The sequence below is a fragment of the Scylla paramamosain genome, chromosome 9 (genome assembly GCF_035594125.1).
Source record: "Scylla paramamosain isolate STU-SP2022 chromosome 9, ASM3559412v1, whole genome shotgun sequence".
Lineage (NCBI taxonomy): Eukaryota > Metazoa > Arthropoda > Malacostraca > Decapoda > Portunidae > Scylla > Scylla paramamosain.
Window position 1 is genome coordinate 27,690,975 of NC_087159.1, and position 24,273 is coordinate 27,715,247.

The 24,273-nt window shown below is 43.2% G+C and overlaps 1 protein-coding gene and 1 long non-coding RNA gene across 4 annotated transcripts in view; one reads left to right on the forward strand and one right to left on the reverse strand.

Annotated features, from left to right (window-relative positions):
- LOC135103813 (organic cation transporter protein-like) overlaps positions 1–24,273 on the forward strand; it is a 34,926-nt gene that overhangs the window by 2,914 nt on the left and 7,739 nt on the right. For 2 of the 3 annotated variants that reach the window (XR_010270208.1, XM_064010610.1), the window contains exons 1-6: positions 6,649–7,524; positions 16,057–16,162; positions 18,070–18,259; positions 21,139–21,242; positions 22,391–22,545; positions 23,491–23,659. Coding sequence is in view for 2 of the 3 variants with exons in the window: in XM_064010610.1 (XP_063866680.1) it covers positions 7,257–7,524; positions 16,057–16,162; positions 18,070–18,259; positions 21,139–21,242; positions 22,391–22,545; positions 23,491–23,659 (992 nt within the window). In the remaining variant the exon portion in view is untranslated. Of the gene's footprint in view, positions 1–6,648; positions 7,525–16,056; positions 16,163–18,069; positions 18,260–21,138; positions 21,243–22,390; positions 22,546–23,490; positions 23,660–24,273 lie in introns of those variants that run through there. The other variant, XM_064010609.1, reaches the window with a different exon arrangement.
- The window catches only part of LOC135103817 (uncharacterized), a 29,979-nt gene continuing 29,233 nt past the window's right edge, over positions 23,528–24,273 (reverse strand). Inside the window, exon 5 of the long non-coding RNA XR_010270209.1 lies at positions 23,528–23,665. This is a non-coding gene — a long non-coding RNA (uncharacterized LOC135103817). The remainder of the gene's footprint in view (positions 23,666–24,273) is intronic.

Here is a 24,273-nt window from a genome sequence, read left to right on the forward strand (position 1 = left end):
ACGTGAGTTCGACACGTGGCGCCATAAGTTTGAAGGATACGTAACCCTCGCCAGGATAGACTGTCTCTCCCTGGCTGAGCAGAGGGCGGCACTCGCTGCTGTCCTAGACGACGAGTGGACCCGTACACTTCGCTACGGGATAAGCTTACCGAGAGACGCGGAGTTAAGAACCATCCTCGATGCAATGTGTGAGTACCTGCGAAGCCAGCGCAACATCATCATGGATAGAAGAGACTTCTACTCCCGCGTGCAAGAAACGCAAGAAGGTTTTGACGACTTTTTATGTGCTGTAAAGGAAATCGCCAATTTCTGTGACTTTTGCGACCAGTGCATAAACCATCAGCTGCGTGACAGAATTGTCGTTGGGACACGAGACGAAGTGGCTCTGAAACGCATGCTGGAAAACAAGAAACTCACCCTTGAAAACGCCATAGATATTTGCAGAGCATCAGAGAGCGCTAACCAGTGTAGTGCAGTACTAAGGGGCGGCTCTCACTCTTCGAGCCATGGTGTGAACGCTGTCTCGAACTACAGGAAGGGCAGTTTCGGGGGCTCAAGCCCCACGGGCTGTTATCGTTGTGGCAAAGATTGTCGCAGTGACAAAAGGGGATGCCAGGCAATAGATAAAGTGTGTCGTAACTGCGGGAAAAGAGGGCATTTTGCGAGTGTATGTCAGCAGACAGTGAGGAAACGACGAGGAGCTTCGAGGAGTTCCTCAACTGTCTCTCCTCATCGCGGTGCAGGCCCGAGGCGGGGAGCCAGTGCCAGTGTATACCAGCTCTTATCAGGCGTATACACAAAGACGGTGACGGCACGACCTGCGCCCCAGGTGCTCATTACCGCCACACATCCCGCTGGAAGAGACAAGATTACGTGGACTCCTGACTCTGGGGCCGAAACGACCGTTATTGGCCTCGACACGGCAACACTCCTTGGAATCCCGCCCTCCAGCTTGGCGCCCGCTGATGGTGATGGACTTTATGCTGCCGGTAATCACCCCCTCACCTGTGTAGGAACTTTCTCGTCGCACTTGCAACTGGGCGACAGGGAAGCTGAGACTGTTGTGAGCGTGGTGAAGGAGGTGAAGGGGGCGCTGCTTAGCTGGTACGATTCCATCGCTCTCGGAATCCTCCCCGAAGATTTTCCGGCTCAAATCCGACCGCTACGCGGGGAAGAACAGCGCACCGGCAACAGCTCCATCAAGTACCCGACCGCCTCGCAGCCACCTCTATCTACGCCCACAGAAGTGATCAGCTGGCCTCATTCCTACGACCCAACGCCACAGCAGCGTGCGGGGCACGCTGCTGCTGTGATCAAGGCCTTTCCCAGCGTCTTCGAAGCAAAGGAAGGTTTACGTGCAATGGCTGGTGGATCCATGGCCATCGAGTTGACAGACGACGCTCTCTCACGTGCTCCAGTACAGGACCCAGTGGAGGAAGAGGATGCTGCTACTTCTGGTGACCTCGACCCTCTCCACTCAGCGGTCATCTCAGCGTTATCTGCCACCAATGAGGACGGCGTCCGCTTAGCACCACTCCAGGATCAGACTGTGGAAATGGTACGTGCCGCAGCAGCAAGAGACGGGGAGTACTGCTTGCTCAAGAACGTCATCATCGAGGGCTTCCCTGATCATTGCCACGACCTCGATCACCGCTTGCGTACGTACTGGCCGGTGCGCAGTCTGCTGGCCGTAGACGACGACCTGGTGGTTTACGGGCCGAGGCTTCTTATTCCTCACAGCCTCCGCCGAGAAACACTAGAGCGACTCCATGACAGTCATCAGGGGATGGAGCGCACCAAGCGACGGGCCCGACAAACGGTGTACTGGCCTGGTATGGACAGAGACGTTGAGAACGTCGTTTCTGGATGCTCACTATGCCGTCCACTCCTACCAAGCCAAGCCAACGAACCTCTCTGGCAGGACACGGACACACCCAGCAGGGTGTTTGAGTCAGTTTCTGCAGACTACTTCCACGCAGCAGGCCGTACATACCTCGTGTATGTAGATCGCTTGTCTGGGTGGCCTCACGTGTCTGCATGCTCACGTCCAGCATCGGCTGATCAGCTCGTTCGTGTCCTTCGGGGTGTGTTCGCCGACACGGGCGTGCCTGTTCTCCTGAGGACTGACGGTGGACCGCAGTTCACTTCTTCATCGGTACGGCGCTTCCTGGCTCGATGGGGGGTGGAGCATCGTGTATCTTCACCTCATTATCCACGCTCCAATGGTCACGCCGAGGCAGCGGTCAAGTCCGTGAAGAAGCTGATCCTCACGACCACACAGCAGGGACACCTGGACGAGGATGCGTTCGCTCGCGGGTTGCTGGAACTGCGCAACACTCCGAGGGCGGAAGGGCGATCACCAGCACAAGTCCTCTTCGGTCATCCTATGAGGTCCTGTGTCCCGGCTCATCATCGCTCATACGCTCAGCAGTGGCAGCGCGCTGCTGATGAGTGCGACGCCAAGGCAGAGCGACTGAGGAAGAAAGCGAAACTTCGCCACGACGCGTCCGCCCGTACTCTTCCTCTCCTGCACCTCGGTGGCCACGTCGACGTTCAAGATCACACGACAGGCCTCTGGGATCGCCTGGGTGTCATCGTGGCTGTTGGGCGAAGGAGAGACTACCTCATCAAGATGGGCAGCGGTCGCGTGATGTGGCGTAATAGAAGACACCTACGCCCACATAGACCTCTTGCTCCCCTTCCTGTCGAGCAGCACACCGCTCATGGCGGTGCAGCGCTTCAGCATCAGGGTCACGAGGAACACCACCATCCCGGCAGCCCGGAGCATCAGGGTAACGGGGTACACCGTGGCCGAGAGCAACCAGAGCGTCGAAGCAGCCGACAGCGTAGGGAGCCGAGACGACTGCAGGTGCGGTGGCACCGTAGCACCTACGATTAGTCGTACGTGTTCATTGTACGCTGTGTTTGTTTTGTGTATATGTACCGTGTTTTCTGTACTTCAATCATTGTAACTTTGTTTCATGTGTTACGGTAGCCATAACAAAGATAAGGAATCTTCCTTATGTCTCGGGGGAGGTGTGTGGTTGTTAGCTAGTTGTGTGAACGAGTGAATGAGCGAGACTTGTGTGAGGCATGAATACGTGTATGAGTGAACGAGCTAGGCTTCAGTCATAAGTGTTAAGTGGAAGTGCGCGGCCTGGCGCCGGGAGATCACCTACCTCCAGCCTTCTGTTCACACCTTCTGTGAATAAACACCTGCACTGTTACCTGCGTTTCCTGTGCCCCTGCTGGTCAAGAGTCGAACACAGACAACTATCCCCTCTTCTTCAGTGACACTCATCTGACCCTCTCTTCTACACTGAACATCCTCGGTCTGTCCTTTACTTATAATCTGAACTGGAAACTTCACATCTCATCTCTAGCTAAAACAGCTTCTATGAAGTTAGGTGTTTTGAGACCTCTCCGCCAGTTTTTCTCAATCCCCCAGCTGCTAACTCTGTACAAGAGTCTTATCCGCCCATGTATGGAGTATGCTTCACATGTCTGGGGGGGTTTCCACTCATACCGCTCTTCTAGACTGGGTGGAATCAAAAGCTTTTCGTCTCATCAACTCCTCTCCTCTAACTGAATGTCTTCAGCCTCTCTCTCATCACCGCAATGTTGCATCTCTAGCTGTTTTCTACCGCTATTTTCATGCTAACTGCTCTTGTGATCTTGCTAACTGCGTGCCTCCCCTCCTCCCGCGGCCTCGCTGCAAAAGATTTTCTTCTTTCTCCCACCCCTATTCTGTCCACCTTTCTAATGCAAGAGTTAACTAGTATTCTCAATCATTCATCCCTTCCTCTGGTAAACTCTGGGACTCCCTGCCTGCTTCTGCATTTCCACCTTCCTATGACTTGAATTCTTTCAAGAGGGAGGTTTCAAGACACTTATCCTTCAACTTTTGACTACCGCTTTGGACCCTTTTATGGGACTGGCATCTCAGTGGGCTTTTTTAGTTACTGGATTTTTGTTGCCCTTGGCCAGTGTCCCTCCAACATAAAAAGAATATAAAAAAAAAATATATATATATATATATATATATATATATATATATATATATATATATATATATATATATATATATATATATATATATATATATATATATATATATATATATTCGAATGCAATATGATTTTTTTTTTTCCAAATAACTTGATATAGGTCGATTCACACATCAATGGCGTGTCAGTTCATAGTCCGTGAAACCCGTGACGCTTCAGTGACGTGTGTTCACACACGTCCGTACAGCGTGCAGTGAGTGATTTCCAAGATGGCAAAGTTTTCAGACGTGGAATTAACAACGACTGCCGCAATTTTTGATGAAGAGGAAGAGGCAGAGCATAAGGTGCAAGGAGTTCATTGATGATGGAACAAAATGTTTCCAAATACGTTGTTTGAGACTGCTGTCCATATACTTTGGGTGAGACAAATCATGGAGAACTTGATGATTCCGAACCAGTTCAATAAGTAGTTCATCATGCATTCCTGTCGACAAACTCACACCACGTGTCCGGCATCCGTGAAAAAAAAAAAAAAAAATGTCGGTGGCGACGATATTCAAATTGACGGAACGGAGACGGAACTGACACGGAAAGTCAGAACACGACACTGCACCGGACATGTGTGAATGTGTCAGCCGAATTCAAAGTAGCGATATTTTTTTTTTTCACTGAAACTGACGGACTGAGCGAACGCGGCACTGATACACCACTGATGTGTGAATGAGCCTAAAGAAATGTGATTTATGATAACAGATCTGTTACTTTTTTCCTGCCTATACAAATAAGACGTGTACTTCAATATATATTTTGTCCAGTCCGGTGACTTTTAATTGTCTTTTAATATACAAGACTTCTCTAATCACCCTGTGCATGGCTAACGTCTTGCAAAGAACCTCGTTAAGGTCAGGGTCAGGGTCAAGTGGTGCTGCCCTTCCTTTGTGTTCCTTTTCAGGGTGACTCAAGGAAGACGTTTGTGTGAGGGGATGGCAGGGTTGAGTCACCGTCACGTCACCTCCCCTACTCCCCTACCATCCCCACCACCCTCCCCTTGCCCCCCCTGCCACTGGCTCTCATGCTTCCCACCGCCAACCCAGCCTCCCTTACCGTCCTTGCCGCTCCCCACCCCCCCCACTCCCCCCCGTCGTGGCGTTCTGGTGAGGAATAACCCGGATGCAAGTTGTTGCGCGGCGTGGCGTGGCAGGTGTGGTGCCCTTGCTAGCCCACTCAGGGTATAATGGTCGCCAGTTGATGGGCCTCTTCCCTTTGTTGCCGTGCGCCCCCAACCTTCCCCCCCCCCCCCTCTCTCTCTCTCTCTCTCTCTCTCTCTCTCTCTCTCTCTCTCTCTCTCTCTCTCTCTCTCTCTCTCTCTCTCTCTCTCTCTCTCTCTCTCTCTCTCTGCCTGTGTCTGTCTTTCGTCTTCACAGCAGTTTTGAAATTATGTTAACGCTGTCCATCACAAAATGATCGGTGACCTTTGCTGTAAATTAACAATATGAAAATTTTTGGATTCGTGGGAAATTTATCAGAAGTAAAAGTAAATGTTTTGAGAGGCAGAATGCGTTTGGCTACGGATTTTCTTCTCAGACTGTTCCCTTCTTGACCAAATATCCTACCGTTTTAAAGAACATAAGAACACAAGAAAATAAGGGAAGCTGCAAGAAGCTGCCAAGGCCTACACGCGGCAGTCGCTGTATGAGACACACCTACCTACCTCCACCAACCACCTCCATCCATAAATCTGTCTGATCGTCTTTTAAAGCTCCCTAAGGATTCACTATCAACAAACTGATTACTAAGTCCTTCTACCACTGTGAGAACAAATTCTTTCCAATATTGCAAGCGCGAACACATAATTTCTCGTTCTAACCTTATTACTGTCCATGAGAATTTTCCTTACGTTACCCTTGTTTTCTTCCCCATTTTTCTACGATTAGCTTCAGAGCCTCGCAAGTCCTGTTACCCGTGCACGGTGTAACAGCTGCAGAGCTTCTGGTTAACATTTGTGTCTAAGTAACGAAGTAATGGAGTGAAGAGAGCATGACTTGATCTGTATGAAGTGGGGGACGTGAATGCCCATGCCGTTGACTGATGTGGAGGAGCAACGGAAGGAGGAGGAGGAGGATGAGTGGGGGGAAGGAAAAAATTTAAAAGGGGAGGGTAGGGAAGATGAAGGTTGCTGCATGATCTAATTGTAGGAAATTGTTCTGTCCAATACTGGATTTCTCTGAAAGCTTATTTGTGTTGGTTATGTTCCTGGGAAAGACTGTGTTGGAGAGGGATGTGATCACTTGTACATCAAACACCCTCATACTACTACTACTACTACTACTACTACTACTACTACTAAAACAACAATAACAGCAACATAACCACCTATCTGACACACAAAAAAAAAAGAAAAAAAAGCTATCCCGATCATAATGATTCGTAGTGTCACCATCACTGTCACTATATAGTACCCGAGGCTAATCGGAATTCTATGGACAGCATCGTATCACCTGTCCTTGAGTGACATAGTAACTCATCCCACGGCAGGTGCCCTCGCTTATCCGGGGTCACGAGTAGAGAGCCGCCCGCATCCCAGCACTTGCCCCGTGTAGCGCCACCTCGCGGGCGTAGTAGTGTACAGCGGTGACAGTTTGCCTGACACTTGTCCACAGGAGACGCCACGGTGAAGGATCGGTCGTATTCTGAAACAGTATTGCGCCATCCCTCCACAACATTCAGAAGGCTGTATTCGAAGTGATACGAGTGTTTTTCTTACGGTTCTAGTAACTGATTAACAAGATTTCTTCATTTTTAACAGGAGGGAAAGTCTCGAGAACACAGTTTATAATCTCTGTGGCTTTTGAAAACAATCGTGGTGAAAGAGCAAAGCGGACCACAGTTGCGAGAGTTACTTTAGAGAGAGAGAGAGAGAGAGAGAGAGAGAGAGAGAGAGAGAGAGAGAGAGAGAGAGAGAGAGAGAGAGAGAGAGAGAGACGTCCTTCCTCCGTTAATCTTATCTGATAGAGCATCTGTTTGAAGAGGGAAGCGGTGATGCCCATATGACGAACGTTGCGGCAGTCTAAAGGAGGTCAAGACAGCTCCCGACCGCGTCCCAGGAGAAGAGGAACTCACAAAGGCCTGCAAAGGCGCTTTCACAATCGAGCACCCGAAGTCACAAGTAGTATGCAAAGTTTCCGATGTGTGTAGAGTCTTCGCTATCCGTTTGTCATCTAAAGTACTAGTGAAGTTAATTTAAGCGTCATGACAGCCCAGAGTCATGATCCCGAGGCCGCGACTGAAGCAGGGGACGCGGAGGCGAAGGAGACAGCGACGATGATGAAGCAAGAGAAGAGCCGAGATGACAGAGAAAACGGGGATGCGAGTAAAATGTCTGGACGGGTCGGGAATGCCTCGGAGGGCTTCCGACACGTGCTGCAGCAGGTGGGCGACTACGGCAGGTGGCAAATAAAGGTGTTTCTCGTGGCCTCCTTCTGCGGGATGTTTACGGCCTTCCATAACCTGAGTGCCGGTAAGTCCTGCTGAGGGAGGCGAGACTTTTTTTTTTTTTTTTCTCCCTCCGTGTTCAAAGACCAGTATTGCTAACCTTGACTTGTCTTTGTGGTTTGTTTGTTACCTTAACCACTCCTCTGTTATCAAGACCACGTGTGTGTGTGTGTGTGTGTGTGTGTGTGTGTGTGTGTGTGTGTGTGTGTGTGTGTGTGTGTGTGTGTGTGTAACTTTGTTAGCCTGCTTCACATAGGTACCCTGACCATCCCGTCGTCTTTATTAACAAGAGCTGCGTATGTAACCCTCTTTGTCAGTCCGCCTCGCTTCTCGACGGCGACAAGGCCAAGTTTGGAGGATAAAACGTGTAACTTTTTTTTTTTTTTTTTTTTTTTTTTTTTTTGTTAGCCTGGGCCATTTGTCTACATTGACCATACCTCAATCTTTACAACCAAGACCCTCTACGTATGTAACTTTGTCAGCCTCTTCCACCTCTGCGCAGCGACAAGGCCAAGTTTGGAGGAAAAAAAATGTTTCCAACATGGAGTGACATTTTAATCCCTTAATGAAAAATACGAGATTTCAAGGATTCGGACTCTGCCAGTACTCTCAACACTTATCAGCAAGATGATAAACTTAAAGGGGCACCGCGGCCTTCACGTGACGGAGTTTTCGCTCACGCTGATGCACTTCAGCTTCAAAAGCGGATCTTGTCGGGTAGCAGGAAATAAGAAATTAAAAAGAACAGTGACGGAACCACGCAGTCTCTTGTTATTGCTGTTCTTCTTGCCCTTGTTTATCTTTTTTGCTCAAACACCATAGCTCCTATTAAGAAATGCTTCGCTCTCTCTCTCCCTCCGCGACTAATTTCAAAGGCCACAGAGATGATTAGCAGGGTTCTCAAAAGTTTCCCCTGTTATTAATGTAGAAATCTCATCAGTCTGCCTCTAGAACAGTAAAAAAAAAAAAAGGGGGGGAAAGGAAAACTGTCACTTCCACTAGAGCCTTTTTAGAGTGGTGGAGATGCGGTAAAGAAGCGTTTCAAAATATGATCTTAATGACTGATGGGAGCATGCAGTCAATCTCTCTCTCTCTCTCTCTCTCTCTCTCTCTCTCTCTCTCTCTCTCTCTCTCTCTCTCTCTCTCTCCTCTCTCTCTCTCTCTCTCTCTCTCTCTCTCTCTCTCTCTGCTTACTTATTTAGTTGTGTGTGTGTGTGTGTGTGTGTGTGTTGCATTGGTGTATACGAGGGTAGCATTCCACAAGTCCCCGCTGCTTCTCGTCTGGTGGCTTCCCTGCACCAGACGCCACCGCAGCGCCGTCTTACTGATTCATTCAAGGTTTTCACTCGCGGATGACGCAGTGTCTCTCTCTCTCTCTCTCTCTCTCTCTCTCTCTCTCTCTCTCTCTCTCTCTCTCTCTCTCTCTCTCTCTCTCTCTGATTCAGTTATGTCTTACTCTTCCAAGCCATCTCACGTTGGTAATTATTATTCGCTGGCGTTTCATTCCCAGCACATTTAATCTCATGGAAGGCGTCAACAAGCACAAAAACAGATACACAAGGACACTGAAGGCATACGCATTTCATTTCCTTCATACACAAAATCAGCCTCTCTTTCCTTCCTCTCTTGGATGCATTTTCTTTTTTTTTCTTTTTTTTTTTAAGACTCCATCAAAGCGTTCTTAAGTTTCTTTGGACAGTAAGATGCGTATTCCTTAGTTTTTTTTTTTTTCTTTTTTTAGTAATCTTGGACTGAGGGAAACTATAACAAGGGACACTTAAATACGACTGCACGTGATCCATCATTTATCTCAGTTGTCAGTGGTTGCATCTTACGTTTCACTGCGACATGCATCACTTCATCACACTCAGAGCAGTGTATGGAATCTTTACAAGCATCTGCAAGGAAGAATGGGATTGAAAAAAAAAAAAAAAAGATACAATTTGTAGTTTCTAGCGAGCATTATGTTTGGAGGTGGCTGTAGAAGTCGAGGAAATGTCTGAGTAATGAAGGACTAAGGAAAGATGTACCATATATTTCGTGAAAGGATTAAAAGAAGGAAATCTGCTCTTGTAATCTCTAACTGAGCAAATTTATTAACTGAGACACTTAAAAAGGCTTGAATTAATGGATTATTTCTCTTACTGTGATCGATACGTCTTTCTGTACTCTTGTCTCTCAACACGTCATTCTATTAAACTCTAGTACCATGACAGTCGCAGTCAATCCAATCACTGCTACAGACACCTTCCAAACTGCATCAGATCTCCCCCACTCCCCCTGTTAGTCTCGTAATATGGCAATTGTGTTGGGTGATTTCTCTGTTCCTTGGCCTAATACGACTGTTAAGATTTAATCCTCGTAATGACTTGTAGAATAGTATCAAACAGATGCGCTTCCAAACATCTTTAAATCCTCTATTTGTTGGTCATAATAGTGGTAGAGTGTTGGAGGATTTCATGATTTCTTTGATCACGTTAATCTGATTTAATTTTAATGACAAGGATAGAATCGGATAGATATACCGTAACAATTCGCATCAAATTCACCTTTCATTTAAGCGAATAATAGTGTGTTGGATGACTTCATAAGATCGTAACGAAAAATTTCATGGTTAATTTGATGCAATCCTGCTAATGACATCTAGAATAGACTTGGATGTCCTTCGAAATTGCATCAAAATAGATAGTTAATGGTTAGTAACAGTTGATTAATTAGTTAGTCATAATAGAGTTAATGGTTAGTAACAGTTGATTAATTAGTTAGTCATAATAGAGTAAGAGTGTAAGATCTACAAGTGTTGGATGATGTCAGAAGTTCAGAACCCCGGTGATTACGAACATTATCATCGTTAACCTGATCAAATCCTTTCCATGGCATCCTGAAACGAATTAACTAATCGTGACGTTGAAAGGCGATAATGCAACAGAATACTGCTTCTCTTTTCCTTCCTTATCTTCCTCTCTTGTCCCCAGTACCTTTCCTCCACTTGACCTTTGAACGTCGTGTCTTGGCACATCTTTCCTTGCAATCTGAGGACATTTCCTGTTAAGATAACTCTTTACCATTCTCCACAAAATCGGATACGGTTTTTTTTCCATCCTCACTTTCTTACTTCTTATATGCGTTGTTGAATGTTGTGTTGTTCTGTAGACCAGTCACGATTGTATAGAAGTATGGTGATTTAATATGTTCACTGTTTTTTTCGAAGTCCTACGCATGATTACTGCATTTTTTTTATTCTATTATTATTATTATTATTATTATTATTATTATTATTGTTATTATTATTATTATTATTATTATTATTATTATTATTGCCTGACGCACAAAAAGAATTATATGAAACTAAATTAATTATATTTTTCCGAAGTTTCTATAGAGATACAAAAATAAATAAATAAATAAAAAAATCCACCGCAAACTGATAATTCAACGTATACCAAGTTTCTTTTTTCGAAGTATATACTTTCAAAGAGACGAAATAAAAAGTAAGCATAGACGAAACCGAATCCACAACAAAGGCCAGGTACAGTTTTTGCGTAATTATGAAAATTGTAGTGGAAGTTTCCGCGCCTCGGGCCGCCCAAGTGACCGCCGCCAGTGGAAGGCTGTGGCAAGGGCCGGCTCCAGACCGTGGTGTGTGGGTCCCATTTGATAAAAAAGCGAAACCCGGGCAATATTGCGGCAAGAGGGAAGACTTGCGTAACCACCGCCACGGCTCCCCTGTGCCCACTTGAGTGATTGCTGACACGTGGCACTCAAGGAGGAAGCAGGTGGCGGGTGCAGATGTACTGCCTACTTGAGCGTTTCACTGAGACAAATAGACCGATCATGACAAGTCACAGCTGGGTCATGCTGTACTTCAGCCTCTCTTAAGCAGTCGCAGCCAGTCAGAACCGATCTCGCCTCCTCGGGACAGCCCCAGGCGAAACAGGATGCGCACTCGTCTCAGTTCAGTCAATGTCCGTGAGATCAGCCTTTGCAACGGCCCCAGCCCAAGCTTCAAGACTTTCTCTAATATTTGATGACCGCTTTATGACTCTCTGGGGACCGTAACCTCAATGGACCTCTTTTTTTTCCTGGTCATTGCCCATTTTACATGAAAATGAATAAATAGATAAATAAGGCGCAAAGCCAACAGTCAAGAAATATGACAAACTCTTGGAAACTTTACCAGAGATCCGAAGAAAGGTTGTTTTGAGATACATAGAAAATAATAGGTTCAAGTTTGATAGTATGAAATTCAATAAAGAGATGGGAAGGAGTTAGTCCTCAGATAGTGGCAGATAGTGGTAGACGAATGGAATAGACTCAGCAATCAGCAGGTTGTTAGTGCTGAGTCATTAGGGAGCTTTAAAAAAAGATTAATCAGATATATGGATGATAATCATAGATGGAAATACGTAGACATGTTTCATACAGGGACTGCCACATGCAGGCTTGGCGGTTTCTTGTAGCTTCCCTTATTTTCCCACGTTCTTAGTGAAAAAATAAAAATAAATAAATAAATAACAAAATCACCTCAGCATGTGGAGAAGACACATGCAGGCGGTATAGTTGACTTAGGAGTGTTCAGAAAGCAATGGTTACGTCACTCATTCAGCGCGTCAAACAATGGGAGAATACACCAAATCGACCTGAGTCATTGTTATTTAGGTTTAAATGTGCCTCATCCACTTATCTCCCTAAAACTCTCAAACTTTTAGGTGTTCCTCCCTCCTCTTGTCCCAGTGTCTCTTTCTCTCTCTCTCTCTCTCTCTCTCTCTCTCTCTCTCTCTCTCTCTCTCTCTCTCTCTCTCTCTCTCTCTCTCTCTCTCTCTCTCTCTCGTCATCGTTTTATGCAGAGAGATAAGAAGAGAAGCAAAGACGAGAGGAATAAAAGTTAGTCTGAAGGTAAAGAGGAATAAGGCGAAGTAGGAGGAAAAGGAAATGAAGAGGGCAAGTGGAGAAGGAAATTAATCTTTTCTTCTTCGCTTTCGTCTTGTGCAGCAAGGGAAGAAGACAAACGAAGACGTGAGGATTTAGATTTAGTCGAAAGATAAAGGGAAGGAGGAAGAGGAGATAAAGAGGACAAGTGAGTGGAAAGATACACGTATTCCGTCACTTAACATAAATAGATAGGAATGACGGATGGGAAAAAAAATAATAAGTATGCTCTTTGACGGATGGGGAAAAATAATAAGTATGCTCTTTGTTTGTATAATGATTAGATAACCCCTTAAACGACCCTTGGTGTGTGTGTGTGTGTGTGTGTGTGTGTGTGTGTGTGTGTGTGTGTTTTGTACCACTTGGTTTTTCACTTTTTTTTTTATTCTTGTATATTCTCGTTTGTGTATTTTCCATTTATTTTATTTATTTATTTATTTATTTTATTTTATTTTATTTTTTACCAGAACTGTGGGGAAAGAAGGCCTACTGAAGTCTTAGCCTCAAAACAGTGAAGGAGCAGAGCCGAAGGATTATCCAGAATTATCCCAGTCCCTCTTGAAAGTAGATAACACAATGTATTTTTTTTTTTTTTTTGCCTGGTTGCATTTTATTCTATTTTTGTTCTTTTTTTGTCTTCGTCCTTTTCATCACCATACCGATCTTCTTACATCATCCTCATCCTCCTCCTCTTCTTTCACATTTCATTTTCATCTTTCTTCTGCACTCTTGCTTCTTTATTCTCGCCCATGCCTTGCTTCATGACCGCCATCCGCCCTCCTTTCTCACGCTCTTCATAAAACCATTAAAATTATTCCGCCAGGCGTTCCCGGTGTGTGGCAATACACTACAACGTAATTTTTCAGTTACTTAGACCTCGGAGTATGATGGGGATTCTCTTCTTTTCACCTCCAGGAGTCATAAGAGGCATGAATTATGTGTTTGTTATTCATGTAGACTGTAGAAGAAGGAGGGGCAAGTTGAGGAGGAATTAGCTTGGAATTTGGAAGGAGGCTGGGGTTGGTAAGGAAGCTGGAGTTGAGGAGGAGGTTGGGGTTAAGGAGGAGGTTAGAGTGCAAGAGTGTTAGTTGGTCAGAAGTGTGATTAACTCGTACTTAATGAAAGTTTGTAGTCTTGCTGTCTTTATTTTTTTTTTCCTTTATTAATATACTTTTTTTTGTACCTGGCCTTTCCTATGCTTTTTTTTTTCTTTTTAGTTTATTCCTTAACTCTTTCTTCGTAAAATGCTTCCATCTCATCCATTTACATTAACAGACTATTTATCAAACTGTAATACTGATTTGCAAGTGCTTTCGCTATGGGGCTTCTGTTTCATCTATTCCCAGTAACAAACTAACCCCTTCACTGCAATATGCAACAATTCACAACACTAGAAGCAATGTATGAAATCTTTGAGTAGCTATCTGCAAGAAACGAGGGGATTAAAAGAGTATATTCTGCAATTTCTCGTCAGTACAGTGTGTAGAGATGTCTCGGAGTGGTTGGTAATAAAGGAAAGATCTGCCAAATATTTCATTTTTTTTATTTTTATTTTTATTTTTTATTTATTTTTTTTTATGTAGGAGGGGCACCGACCAAGGGCAACAAAGCTGCAAAAAAAAAAAAAAAAAGGCCCACTGTGGTACCAGTCCCCGAACAAAGTCGAAACAGGTAGTAAAAAATTACAGGGCGTCTTGAAATCTCCCTCTTGAAAGAGTTCGTCATAGGAAGGTGGAAATATAGAAGCAGGCAGGGAATTCCAGAGTTTACCAGAGAAAGGGATGAATGACAGAGAATACTGTTTAACTCGCATTAGAAAGGTGGACAGAATAGGGGTGAGAGAAAGAAGAAAGTCTTGTGCAGCGAGGCCGCGGGAAGAGGGAAGGCATGCAATTAGCAAAATCAGAAGAGCAGTTAGCATGAAAATAGCAGTAGAAGATAGCAAGAGATGAAACAGTGCGGCGATGAGAGAGAGGCTGAAGACAGTTAACAAGACGAAAGTTGACAAGACGAAAAGTTTTTGATCCCATCCTTTCTAAAAGAGCGGTATGATTGGAACCCTCCCCCCACCCCCCATACATGTGAAGTGTACTCCATATATGCACAGACAAGGCCCCTTTACTGAGCTAGCAGCTTGGGGAGTGAGAAAAACTGGCGGAGACGACTCAGAACGCATAACTTCATAGAAGCTGCTTTAGCTAGAGATAAAATGTGAAGTTTCCAGTTTAGATTACAAGTAAAAGACAGACCGAGGATGTTCAGTGTAGAAGAAGGTGGGGACAGTTGAGTGTCACTGAAGAAGAGGGGATAGTTGTCTGAAAGGTTGTGTCGAGTTGATAGATGGAGGAATTGAGCTTTTGAGACATTGAACAATACTAAGTTTGCTCTGGCCCACTCAGAAATTTTAGAGAGATCAGAAGTCAAGTGTTCTGTGGTTTCCCTGCGTGAAATGTTTACTTCCTGAAGGCTTGGACGTCTACGAAAAGACATGGAAAAGTGCAGGGTGGTATCATCAGCGTAGGAGTGGATAGGGCAAGAAGCTTGGTTTAGAAGATCATTGATGAATTATGGGAAGAGAGTGAGTGACAGGACAGAACCCTGAGGAACACCACTGTTAATAGATTTAAGAGAAGAACAGTGACCGTCTACCACAGCAGCAACAGAATGGTCAGAAAGGAAACTTGAGAGGAAGTTACAAAGAGAAGGATAGAAACCGTAGAAGGGTAGTTTGGAAATCAAAGCTTTGTGCCAGACTCTATCAAAACCTTTTGATATGTCTAAAGTTTCGCCAAAATCTCTAAAAGAGGATGACCAAGACTCAATAAAGAAAACCAGATCAGTAGAGCGGCCTTGACGGAACCCATACTGGCGATTATATTAAAGGTTGTGAAGTAATAGATGTTTAAGAATCTTCCTGTTGAGAATAGATTCAAAAACTTTAGATAGGCAGGAAATTAAAGCAATAGGACGGTAGTTTGAGGAATTAGAACGGTCACCCTTTTAGGAACAGGCTGAATGTAGGCAAACTTCCAGCAAGAAGGAAAGGTAGATGTTGACAGACAGAGCTGAAAGAGTTTGACTAGACAAGGTACAAGCATGAAGGCATAGTTTCGGAGTTCCATAAGCCCTCCGAGGGTTTAGGCCAGCGAGGGCATGGAAAACATCATTGCGAAAGATTTTAATGGGTAGCATGAAGTAGTCAGAGGGTGGAGGAGAGGGAGGAACAAGTCCTGAATCATCCAAGGCAGTTTTTAGCAAAGGTTTGAGCGAAGAGTTCGGCTTAAGAAATAGATGAGATGGCAATAGCGCCATCAGGTTGAAATAAAGGAGGGAAAGATGAAGAAGCAAAGTTATTGAAAATGTTTTTGGCTAGATGCCAAAATTCACGAGAGGAGTTAGATCTTGAAAGATTTTGACACTCTATTGATGAAAAAGTTTTTGGCTAGTTAGAGAACAAACTTGGCATGATCCCTGGCAGAAATATAAAGCGCATGCGATTCAGGTGATGGAAAGCTCAAGTACCCTTTGTGGGCCACCTCTCTCATGTGAAAGAGTTAAAAGTGCCCTGCGTCATCGCCAAGTGCACTATGACAAACGCATTACCATACCCCTTCCTTTCCTCCCGCAGCCTTCATCGCAGCCACTCCCGAACACTGGTGTCACGTGGCCCCCCTTGACGACATCACCGACTCCTCCTCCTCTTCCTATGATCTGCGCAACGGCTCCGTGCCCTGGTGGGTGACTCGCTGCTTCTTGGCTGGCCCTTAATGAACTACTGTCACCGTGCTCTCGCCGCCACTTGCCTCAGTGTGGAGTCATTCTTGCGCTGCATTTATGTTGTTGTCCGTCTCTCTCTCTCTCTCTCTCTCTCTCTCTCTCTCTCTCTCTCTCTCTCTCTCTCTCTCTCTCTCTCTCTCTCTCTCTCTCTCTCTCTGCCTGAAAAGCTTTAGCTTAATATAGGCTTGCTTAAATATATATGTATGTATATTCATATATCAGGAAAAAGTTGTATATTCTAATTAGATGAATACTGTAGCAATAAATAAATCATTCAAATTTTCTCTCTCTCTCTCTCTCTCTCTCTCTCTCTCTCTCTCTCTCTCTCTCTCTCTCTCTCTCTCTCTCTCTCTCTCTCTCTCTCTCTCTCTCTCTCTCTCTCTCAACCTATCTTTTCTCCATCCCATAGCATCACCCCTCCTCCTCCTCGCGCTTCCCTCCCTCTGCTCCCCCCTCCACCTCCTCCATTTACTTCATATAAAACCCTTCTATGCTCCTTTCCCCTCTATTCATTTGAGCTTTTATATCTATATTTCCGTTCTTTCATCTTAATTTGGCCATACCATCTCACGCTCTTCACCCTCACAAACCCTCACGAGTTTCTGTGGACATTGCCAGAGGTGAAAGTATAGGTTATTTAAAACTGAAACATATACATTTTGAGGCGTTGTTTAGTCGTGCTATGAAATTCAAGTGTGGTTTGGCGAGATACAACGGACGGGCCTGGCAGGTAACCATGACGGAAAAACATCCTTACCATACAGTCCACACTGCTTTAAATTATCCAGTACAATCTCAATACATTCTCTGTCACTGTCTCGGAAGGGAACTGTGTGATCTGACTAACATTCCGCTGCTTTGCTACCACCACCACTCCTTCCCCACTCCCTGCCTGGACAGTGCATGGCGCCCGCATCCTGTTATTTTATTTTATCATTTATTACATCCATATTATCATTGTGTTATATTTATCGGTAATTAGTATTGCTCCATTGTTGTCACTCATCTCGTCCTGGGATACTGTAAAGCCGCAAAATTTGTAGAAATCATGACTGAATTATTCATAAATTCAGATCTTCGCCATTTGACCCGCCCGTTGTATGTCACCAGGCCACACTTGAATTTCATGCCACGACTAAACAACGCCTCAAAATGCTCATGTGCATAGGACATTTTCCACTTTCACCCCTGGCAATATGCACAAAAACTGGTGTTATACTCTCTCTCTCTCTCTCTCTCTCTCTCTCTCTCTCTCTCTCTCTCTCTCTCTCTCTCTCTCTCTCTCTCTCTCTCATTTTCTGCTATTCTTTTTTTATTCCCTTATTGTGGTTGTCTAGAACTGATAAAAGTATTGTCGTTTGTTTGGTATCCTTTGTAGTCATTTGTTATTGTCCTTTGCATTAATCCTTTATGGTTGTCCTTTAAGATTATCGTGGGTAAGCTTAGTAGTTTTCCTCTCGAGCCCTTTTTTTTTTTTTTTTTTTTGCCTTTTTTATTGTGATTGTATCCTTTGTATTTTTATTTGTAGTTCTAATCACTTTGGAATCCTTTATATTATTTTGTTTTAGTAATTTGTAATCATTCCTTTGTAGTCTTTATATATTATTTTTTATATTCCCATGTTAAATGTTGATTTATTCTTTGTAATCAGTTTTTTTTTTATTTATTATCACAAGTATTTTTTTTTATCTTTTGCAATCTTTTATAATTGTCCTTTATTATCATATTTTTCCCCCTTTCTAATAACTTTTCGTTTGTTATCCTTTCTAATCACTAACTTCCTTCCGTGATCTATGTAACCATCATTCGTAATACCCACTTGTCACCACTATTATCACCACCATCACCACGACCACTCCTGCAGGATCGTGGAGTGGGATGGCAAGGGCGGATACTCCTCCTGCAGTTACTACGACAGGAACTGGACGGGGCTGGTGGCGGGCGGGCTGCAGGAGGAGGACTTGCCGTTGCTACCCACCGCCGGCGTGCCCACCACTGACTGCAAGGACTGGATGTACGACCACTCTGTTTACGAGACGACCGCTGTGGAGGAAGTACGTGGCTTGATCATGTGGTTTTCACAAAGACGAGAGAATGTTGTTGTCTCTTCTTTTGTCTCCCTTTGTTCTTTACTTTCTCTTCCCCGTTTTTTACTTTTTTTTGGGGGGGGCTCCTGTTGTTGTTTTTTTTTTTTTTTTTTTTTTTGCGCTCTCCTCCTCCTCCACTATATTTTTCTTCGGCTCTCCTCTTCTTTCTTTTCCTCTTTCATTGTATATTTACTATCATTTTGTTCTTTACTTCATCCTCTTCATTTGTCAGTATTTTTCTCCTATTCTTGTTCTTTGTGTCTTCCTCCTCCATTGTCTCTATGTCTCTATTCTTCTTTTACTGCTTCTGTTCTTTACCACCACCACCGTCTTCTACTACTACCACTACTACTACTACTTCTGCTGCTGCTCCCTCCTCCTCCTACTAGTACTACTACTGCTACTGTAGTTTATTCATTCATCTGCTTAATAATTCACTTCAACCATTTCTTTTCTTCGTTGTTTTATTATTATTATTTTTATTCAAATAACTTTTTTTCCTCAATCCTCCTCCTCCTTTTTATTTCAATATTCCCCTTTTCTTTTTTTGCTATCTTCAGTCCCTCATGCAGTTAGTCTCTCTCTCTCTCTCTCTCTCTCTCTCTCTCTCTCTCTCTCTCTCTCTCTCTCTCTCTCTCTCTCTCTCTCTCTCTCTCTCTCTCTCTCTCTCTCTCTCTCTCTCTCTCTGTATGTTATCCTGATTATCTATATCCCTTATCCATTTCTCGTTGCCACTTCAGCAAGTGCAGATGATAATGACACCGGCTGTGGTCTCCTTCCCCTCCTCCCTCTTCCTTTCCTCCCCTCCTCTCCCTTACAGATGAAGAAGATTTACGAGGTGTACTAATCTCTCATAGATCTGTGCAAGAAATATCAGTTTAATGGTGGAATTAAATGTTGTGGTTCAGGTGTGTGTGTGTGTGTGTGTGTGTGTGTGTGAAACAAACCTAGAATTTATTTGTTCAGACTGTTACTAAAATATGGACTTTGCATCTCCGTCATTTCTCATTAACAGGTACATAGTACACCAACTTCTTCATAACACATATCCTGAATTGTATGACATATTTTGAACATCACACTCAAGAATGCTGTACAGTATTACTAATTGATTAAAAAAAAAAAGATAAATATTTTTGCTCTGCATCACTGTACTCGCATGTAAGTAGTAAACTTATTTCTGCATGGTCCACAACTAAAATATTCAGGTAAGGTGTTTATTGCTTGTAATAGCTTATGGTGGTTGTGTTTAGATAGTTCATGCATATCATAAAAAAAACAAGGAAACTTTAATATGAAAAGGGAAAGAAAAACAATTCATGACTCTTCACTTCTGGTAGCTTTTTTTTTTATGGATGTTAACTCTTAGTAGGGAACTTATAACCTGTATTCACCATGTGCTGCTACAATATTATTGTTATTATGATAAATAGCTTGCTTGCCTTTAATTCCCAGCAATAAAATAATTATAATATCACACACACACACACACACACACACACACACACACACACACACACACACACACACACACACACACACACATATCTTGGCTGAAAGTAACTAGTGGTGTCCCACAGGGGTCAGTGTTGGGACAAATAATGTTTGTAATACATGTGAATGACATAAATGAAGAAATAGATAGTTATATGAACTTATTTGTAGATGACACTAAGCTGATGAGAAAGGTAGAAAATGTAAATGACTGTATGGTACTGCAAGATGATTTAAATAAGATAAATAGATGGAATAAATCGTGGCAAATGGAATCCGATTTAAGTAAATGTAAAGTAATGGAGTTTGGTAAGGATAAGAAAAGAATACAGCATCATTATGAGATGGAAGGTGTGAAGTTAAAGAAGTCAAAAGAGGAAGTGGATTTGGGAGTAACAGTTACTGAAAATCTGACTCCAGACAGACACTGATAAAATTACTGGAGAGATGGTGAATTTGTTAAAAAGAGTAAGAATGGCATTCTCATATTTGGATATAGGAATGATAAAAAAGTTGTTGATTTCCATGATAAGACCAAGATTGGAATATACAACAGTGGTGTGGTCTCCTCATACAAAGAGGAATATTATAAAATTAGAAATAGTACAAAGAGCAGTCACTAAGATGGATCCAGAGTTGAGTAAATCAACCTATGAAGAGAGATCAAGAATGTTGGAAATTCCTAAAATTGAAAATAGAAGAGAGAGAGAGATTTAATAAACATCTATAGAATGATAAATAATATGGAAAATGTGAACAAAGAAGTTTTTATAAATTTAGACACAGAGTACAAGGGGACACAATAAGAAGTTGAAGAAAGTTAACTGTAGAAGAGGCATCAAGAAATATAGTTTTCCTCGACACAATAAGAAGTTGAAGAAATTTAACTGTAGAAGAGGCATCAAGAAATATAGTTTTCCTCACAGAAGCGTGAACAAATGGAATGAACTCCGTGAAGACATTGTAAATGCTGAAACTGTCAATACTTTTAAGACCAAACTAGATAGATATAGTGACAGGGTACTATGAGATTACTCCCCTCCTGTAAACCACAACTAGGTAAAGACACACACGCAATTATCTTCCCTTCATCCCCCTTTCCTTCATCCCTTTCCTTTCCCTCTCTCTTACAATACACCCAAACCAATACATCTCCCATCAATTACCCAACACTCCATACAACCTCCATCCCCATCACTTCCTCCATGCACCTCTACCATTGGTACCTTGCCTCCCTCTAGCACTCCCTAACTTTCCTTACCTTTACACACTACAATACCCTCTATTTCCTTTACCATCACCATCTAGCACCTTGCCTCCCTACAGCATCCTTAACCTTCCTTACCTTGCAGTGGGGGCTGGTGTGCAGTAACAAGTACCGCATGTCGCTGATCCAGTCCACATACATGGCCGGGGTGTTGGCAGGGGCTGTGGTGCTAAGTGAACTGGCTGACAAGTGAGTGAAGAGGATGAGGGATACATGGACTGACTGACTGACTGACACCTTGTGATGTGATGTTTATAGATAGGTGGGGATGTGTGAGTGAATATTCTAGCTGTAAATGACTCATTTGTTTTCTTAGATGCATAAGTAAATATTCTGACTACAAATGACTCAAGTTTTTATTCTCTGATTCATGAATGAGCTTCAAAACTGGAATTGACTCAAGCTTGTATTCTTAAATGCTTTGTTCCCTTACCAAGACCGTTCTCAGAGGCCACAGAGATGATAAGTTAGAATCTCATGTCTGCTTCTGACAAATTATCAACGCAGAATCCTTGTTAAACTATCCGTGAAACTAATAACGCCCTTAAAAATCCTTAGACTTTCCACCAGAACCTGTTACATGAGGTCAGATTTTCACATGTGCTTTTCCCAATTATCAGTGCAGAATCCTTATTACATTATCACAAAACTATAATAATGCCCTTGAAAATTCCAAAGCATGTTAGTTCTTGAGGAGAGAGAGAGAAAGAGTTGAAAAAAGGAGAACTGATAAAGAGGAAGCCAAGATTGTCATAGATAACATTACTATGCTCACAAGAGATAAGACACTTTACACTATTGTCATTAACTTCTTATCTCCCATGGCCTCCTTATCAGATCCTTGGAGAGATACTCATTGGGGTCATTGTATTGGAGTACTGTGGAAGGGAGACACATTAGTAAGGAAGGAGTGGGAGATAAAGGTGAAGAAAGGAAGATGATATGAAGATGAATAGGGAGAGGGAAAAGATAACATTAAAGTAAGAAAGGTGTAAGTGAATGTAATAATGGTAAGAAAGATGACAGGAGAGAGAGAGAGAGAGAGAGAGAGAGAGAGAGAGAGAGAGAGAGAGAGAGAGAGAGAGAAGAGAATTTTTTGACAGGTATAATGATACAATGAAAATATTATTGGCTACCTCTCTGCCTATCTCCAAAAAAATAAATAAATAAATAAACAAAAAAAACTCTCATTCTATAACCCACACCTGCAAAAACCAATTAGAAATCTACCTTACTAACTTTAAAACAAATTATACACCGCTCCTATTACTCCTTCCTTGTACATCCTACACCACTCCTGCATCCTTCATCACTCCCTCCTTCTGTGTCTCCGGCAGGTTTGGGCGCCGCACCATCTCCCTCATCTCAGCACTGGGCTTTGTGGTGTCTGCCATCAGCATCGCCTTCACCACCCATTACTCCCTCTTCCTCACCTTCAGGTTCCTCGTTGCTGCCTTCGGGTCTGGGCTCTTCCTCCCTAACTTTGTGATTGGTGGGTTGTGTTGTGTGTGTTGGTGGTAGTGGTGGTGGTAGTGGTGCTCTATAAGGGATCGGAATGTTTATTTCTGAAGGTGGTAGGTTGCGGTAGGGAAAGGAAGGTATGGTTGGGGGATTAGAAGGATGGATGGATGTAGCAGTTTTGTTTTTATTTCATTGTGTATCTATAGAGGATTGGTTTGTGCTTTTTATTTTTTTTAGCAGGATTGGGTTAAGTTTATAGTGTCTTGTGTCTTATGCCAATTGGGCTTTTTTTATTTGAATATTATGTACATATATGGTTTGTACTTTTACTTCTTCTGGTGATGCTCTTCGTTTATCTATTATTACTTTATTTGGAGACTTCTTCTCTCCAAGATTTTTTTGCTGTGTTCATTCAGCACTGAATTTCCTCTGGTGATGCAAGCCACTCATGTTACTTTATTTGAAAGCTATATTTCTATACATTTATATATCTTCTCTTTACTTAGAAAACTATATATCTTCTCATTACTTAGAAAACTAATGTTTATCTGCATTTTTATCTCTTGTAATTTAATTAAGTTTCTTGCTGTGATCTGTCAGCATTGTATTTCCTGTATTTCCTCTGATGATTCACTCCATTGATCTATTGATTCATTTGAAAAACTTTCTGCACATTCATTTCTCTTTATCTGGAAAACTATTTCTCTGCATGCTTATCTCCTCTTCTCTGAACCCTTTGACTGATATTTGGCACATCCTTTCCATAATTGCTAATCACTCTGAGACACCTTTACTTGTTCTACAGCCACCTCCAGTCGTTAAACTGCATAGGAATTCCAAATTTATTCTGTTTAATCCCCTTCTTTCTTGTAGATGCTTATAAAGACTTCATACATTACTTCTGGTGCTGTTAATCATTTCGTATCGCAGTGAAAGAGTTAAGAAACTTCTCTTTCGACGTGCCATCTCCCGGTAGTGATGGAGACGGTGGGGCCAGAGGGACGCACCACCATGGGCATGCTGTACCAGTGCTTCTTTGCTGTTGGCTTCATGCTGCTGCCAGGCATTGCCTACTTTGTCAACAATTGGAGGAACCTTCAGCTCTGCATATCCATCCCCAGCATCCTCTTGCTGCTCTACTATTGGTGGGTCTGCTCAGAGAGAGAGAGAGAGAGAGAGAGAGAGAGAGAGAGAGAGAGAGAGAGAGAGAGAGAGAGAGAGAGAGAGAGAGAGAGAGAGAGAGAGAGAGAGAGAGAGAGAGAGAGAGAGAGAGAGAGAGAGAGAGAGAGAGAGAGGAGAGAGAGGAGAGGAGAGGAGAGGAGAGGAGAGGAGAGGAGAGGAGAGGAGAGGAGAGAGAGAGAGAGAGAGAGAGAGAGAGAGAGAGAGAGAGAGTTAGTTAGTTAGTTAGTTAGTTAGTTAGTTAGTTAGTTACACTTGTTGATTGATGCTTTGTGAATACCAGTAAAAGAATATAGGTACTAGTATTTAATGTTGATTGATGCTTTGTGGACACTTGCAATACAATATAGATAGCTTTCCCTTGCCTTAACCTATTCCTCATCTCCAGAGAGAGTAGTGAGAGACAGTATTTTCCCTTTTCCTTAGTCTCTTCTCTCTATCCTATCTTTCCATATTCTTCATCATGTCCAGAGAGAGAGGGAGGGAGACAGCAATAAAGAGAGAGGATTTTCCTCTTTTCTCACCCTACCATCCCCTATATCTCATCTCTCTATCCTCTCTCCCTCCCGTCTTTCTGTAT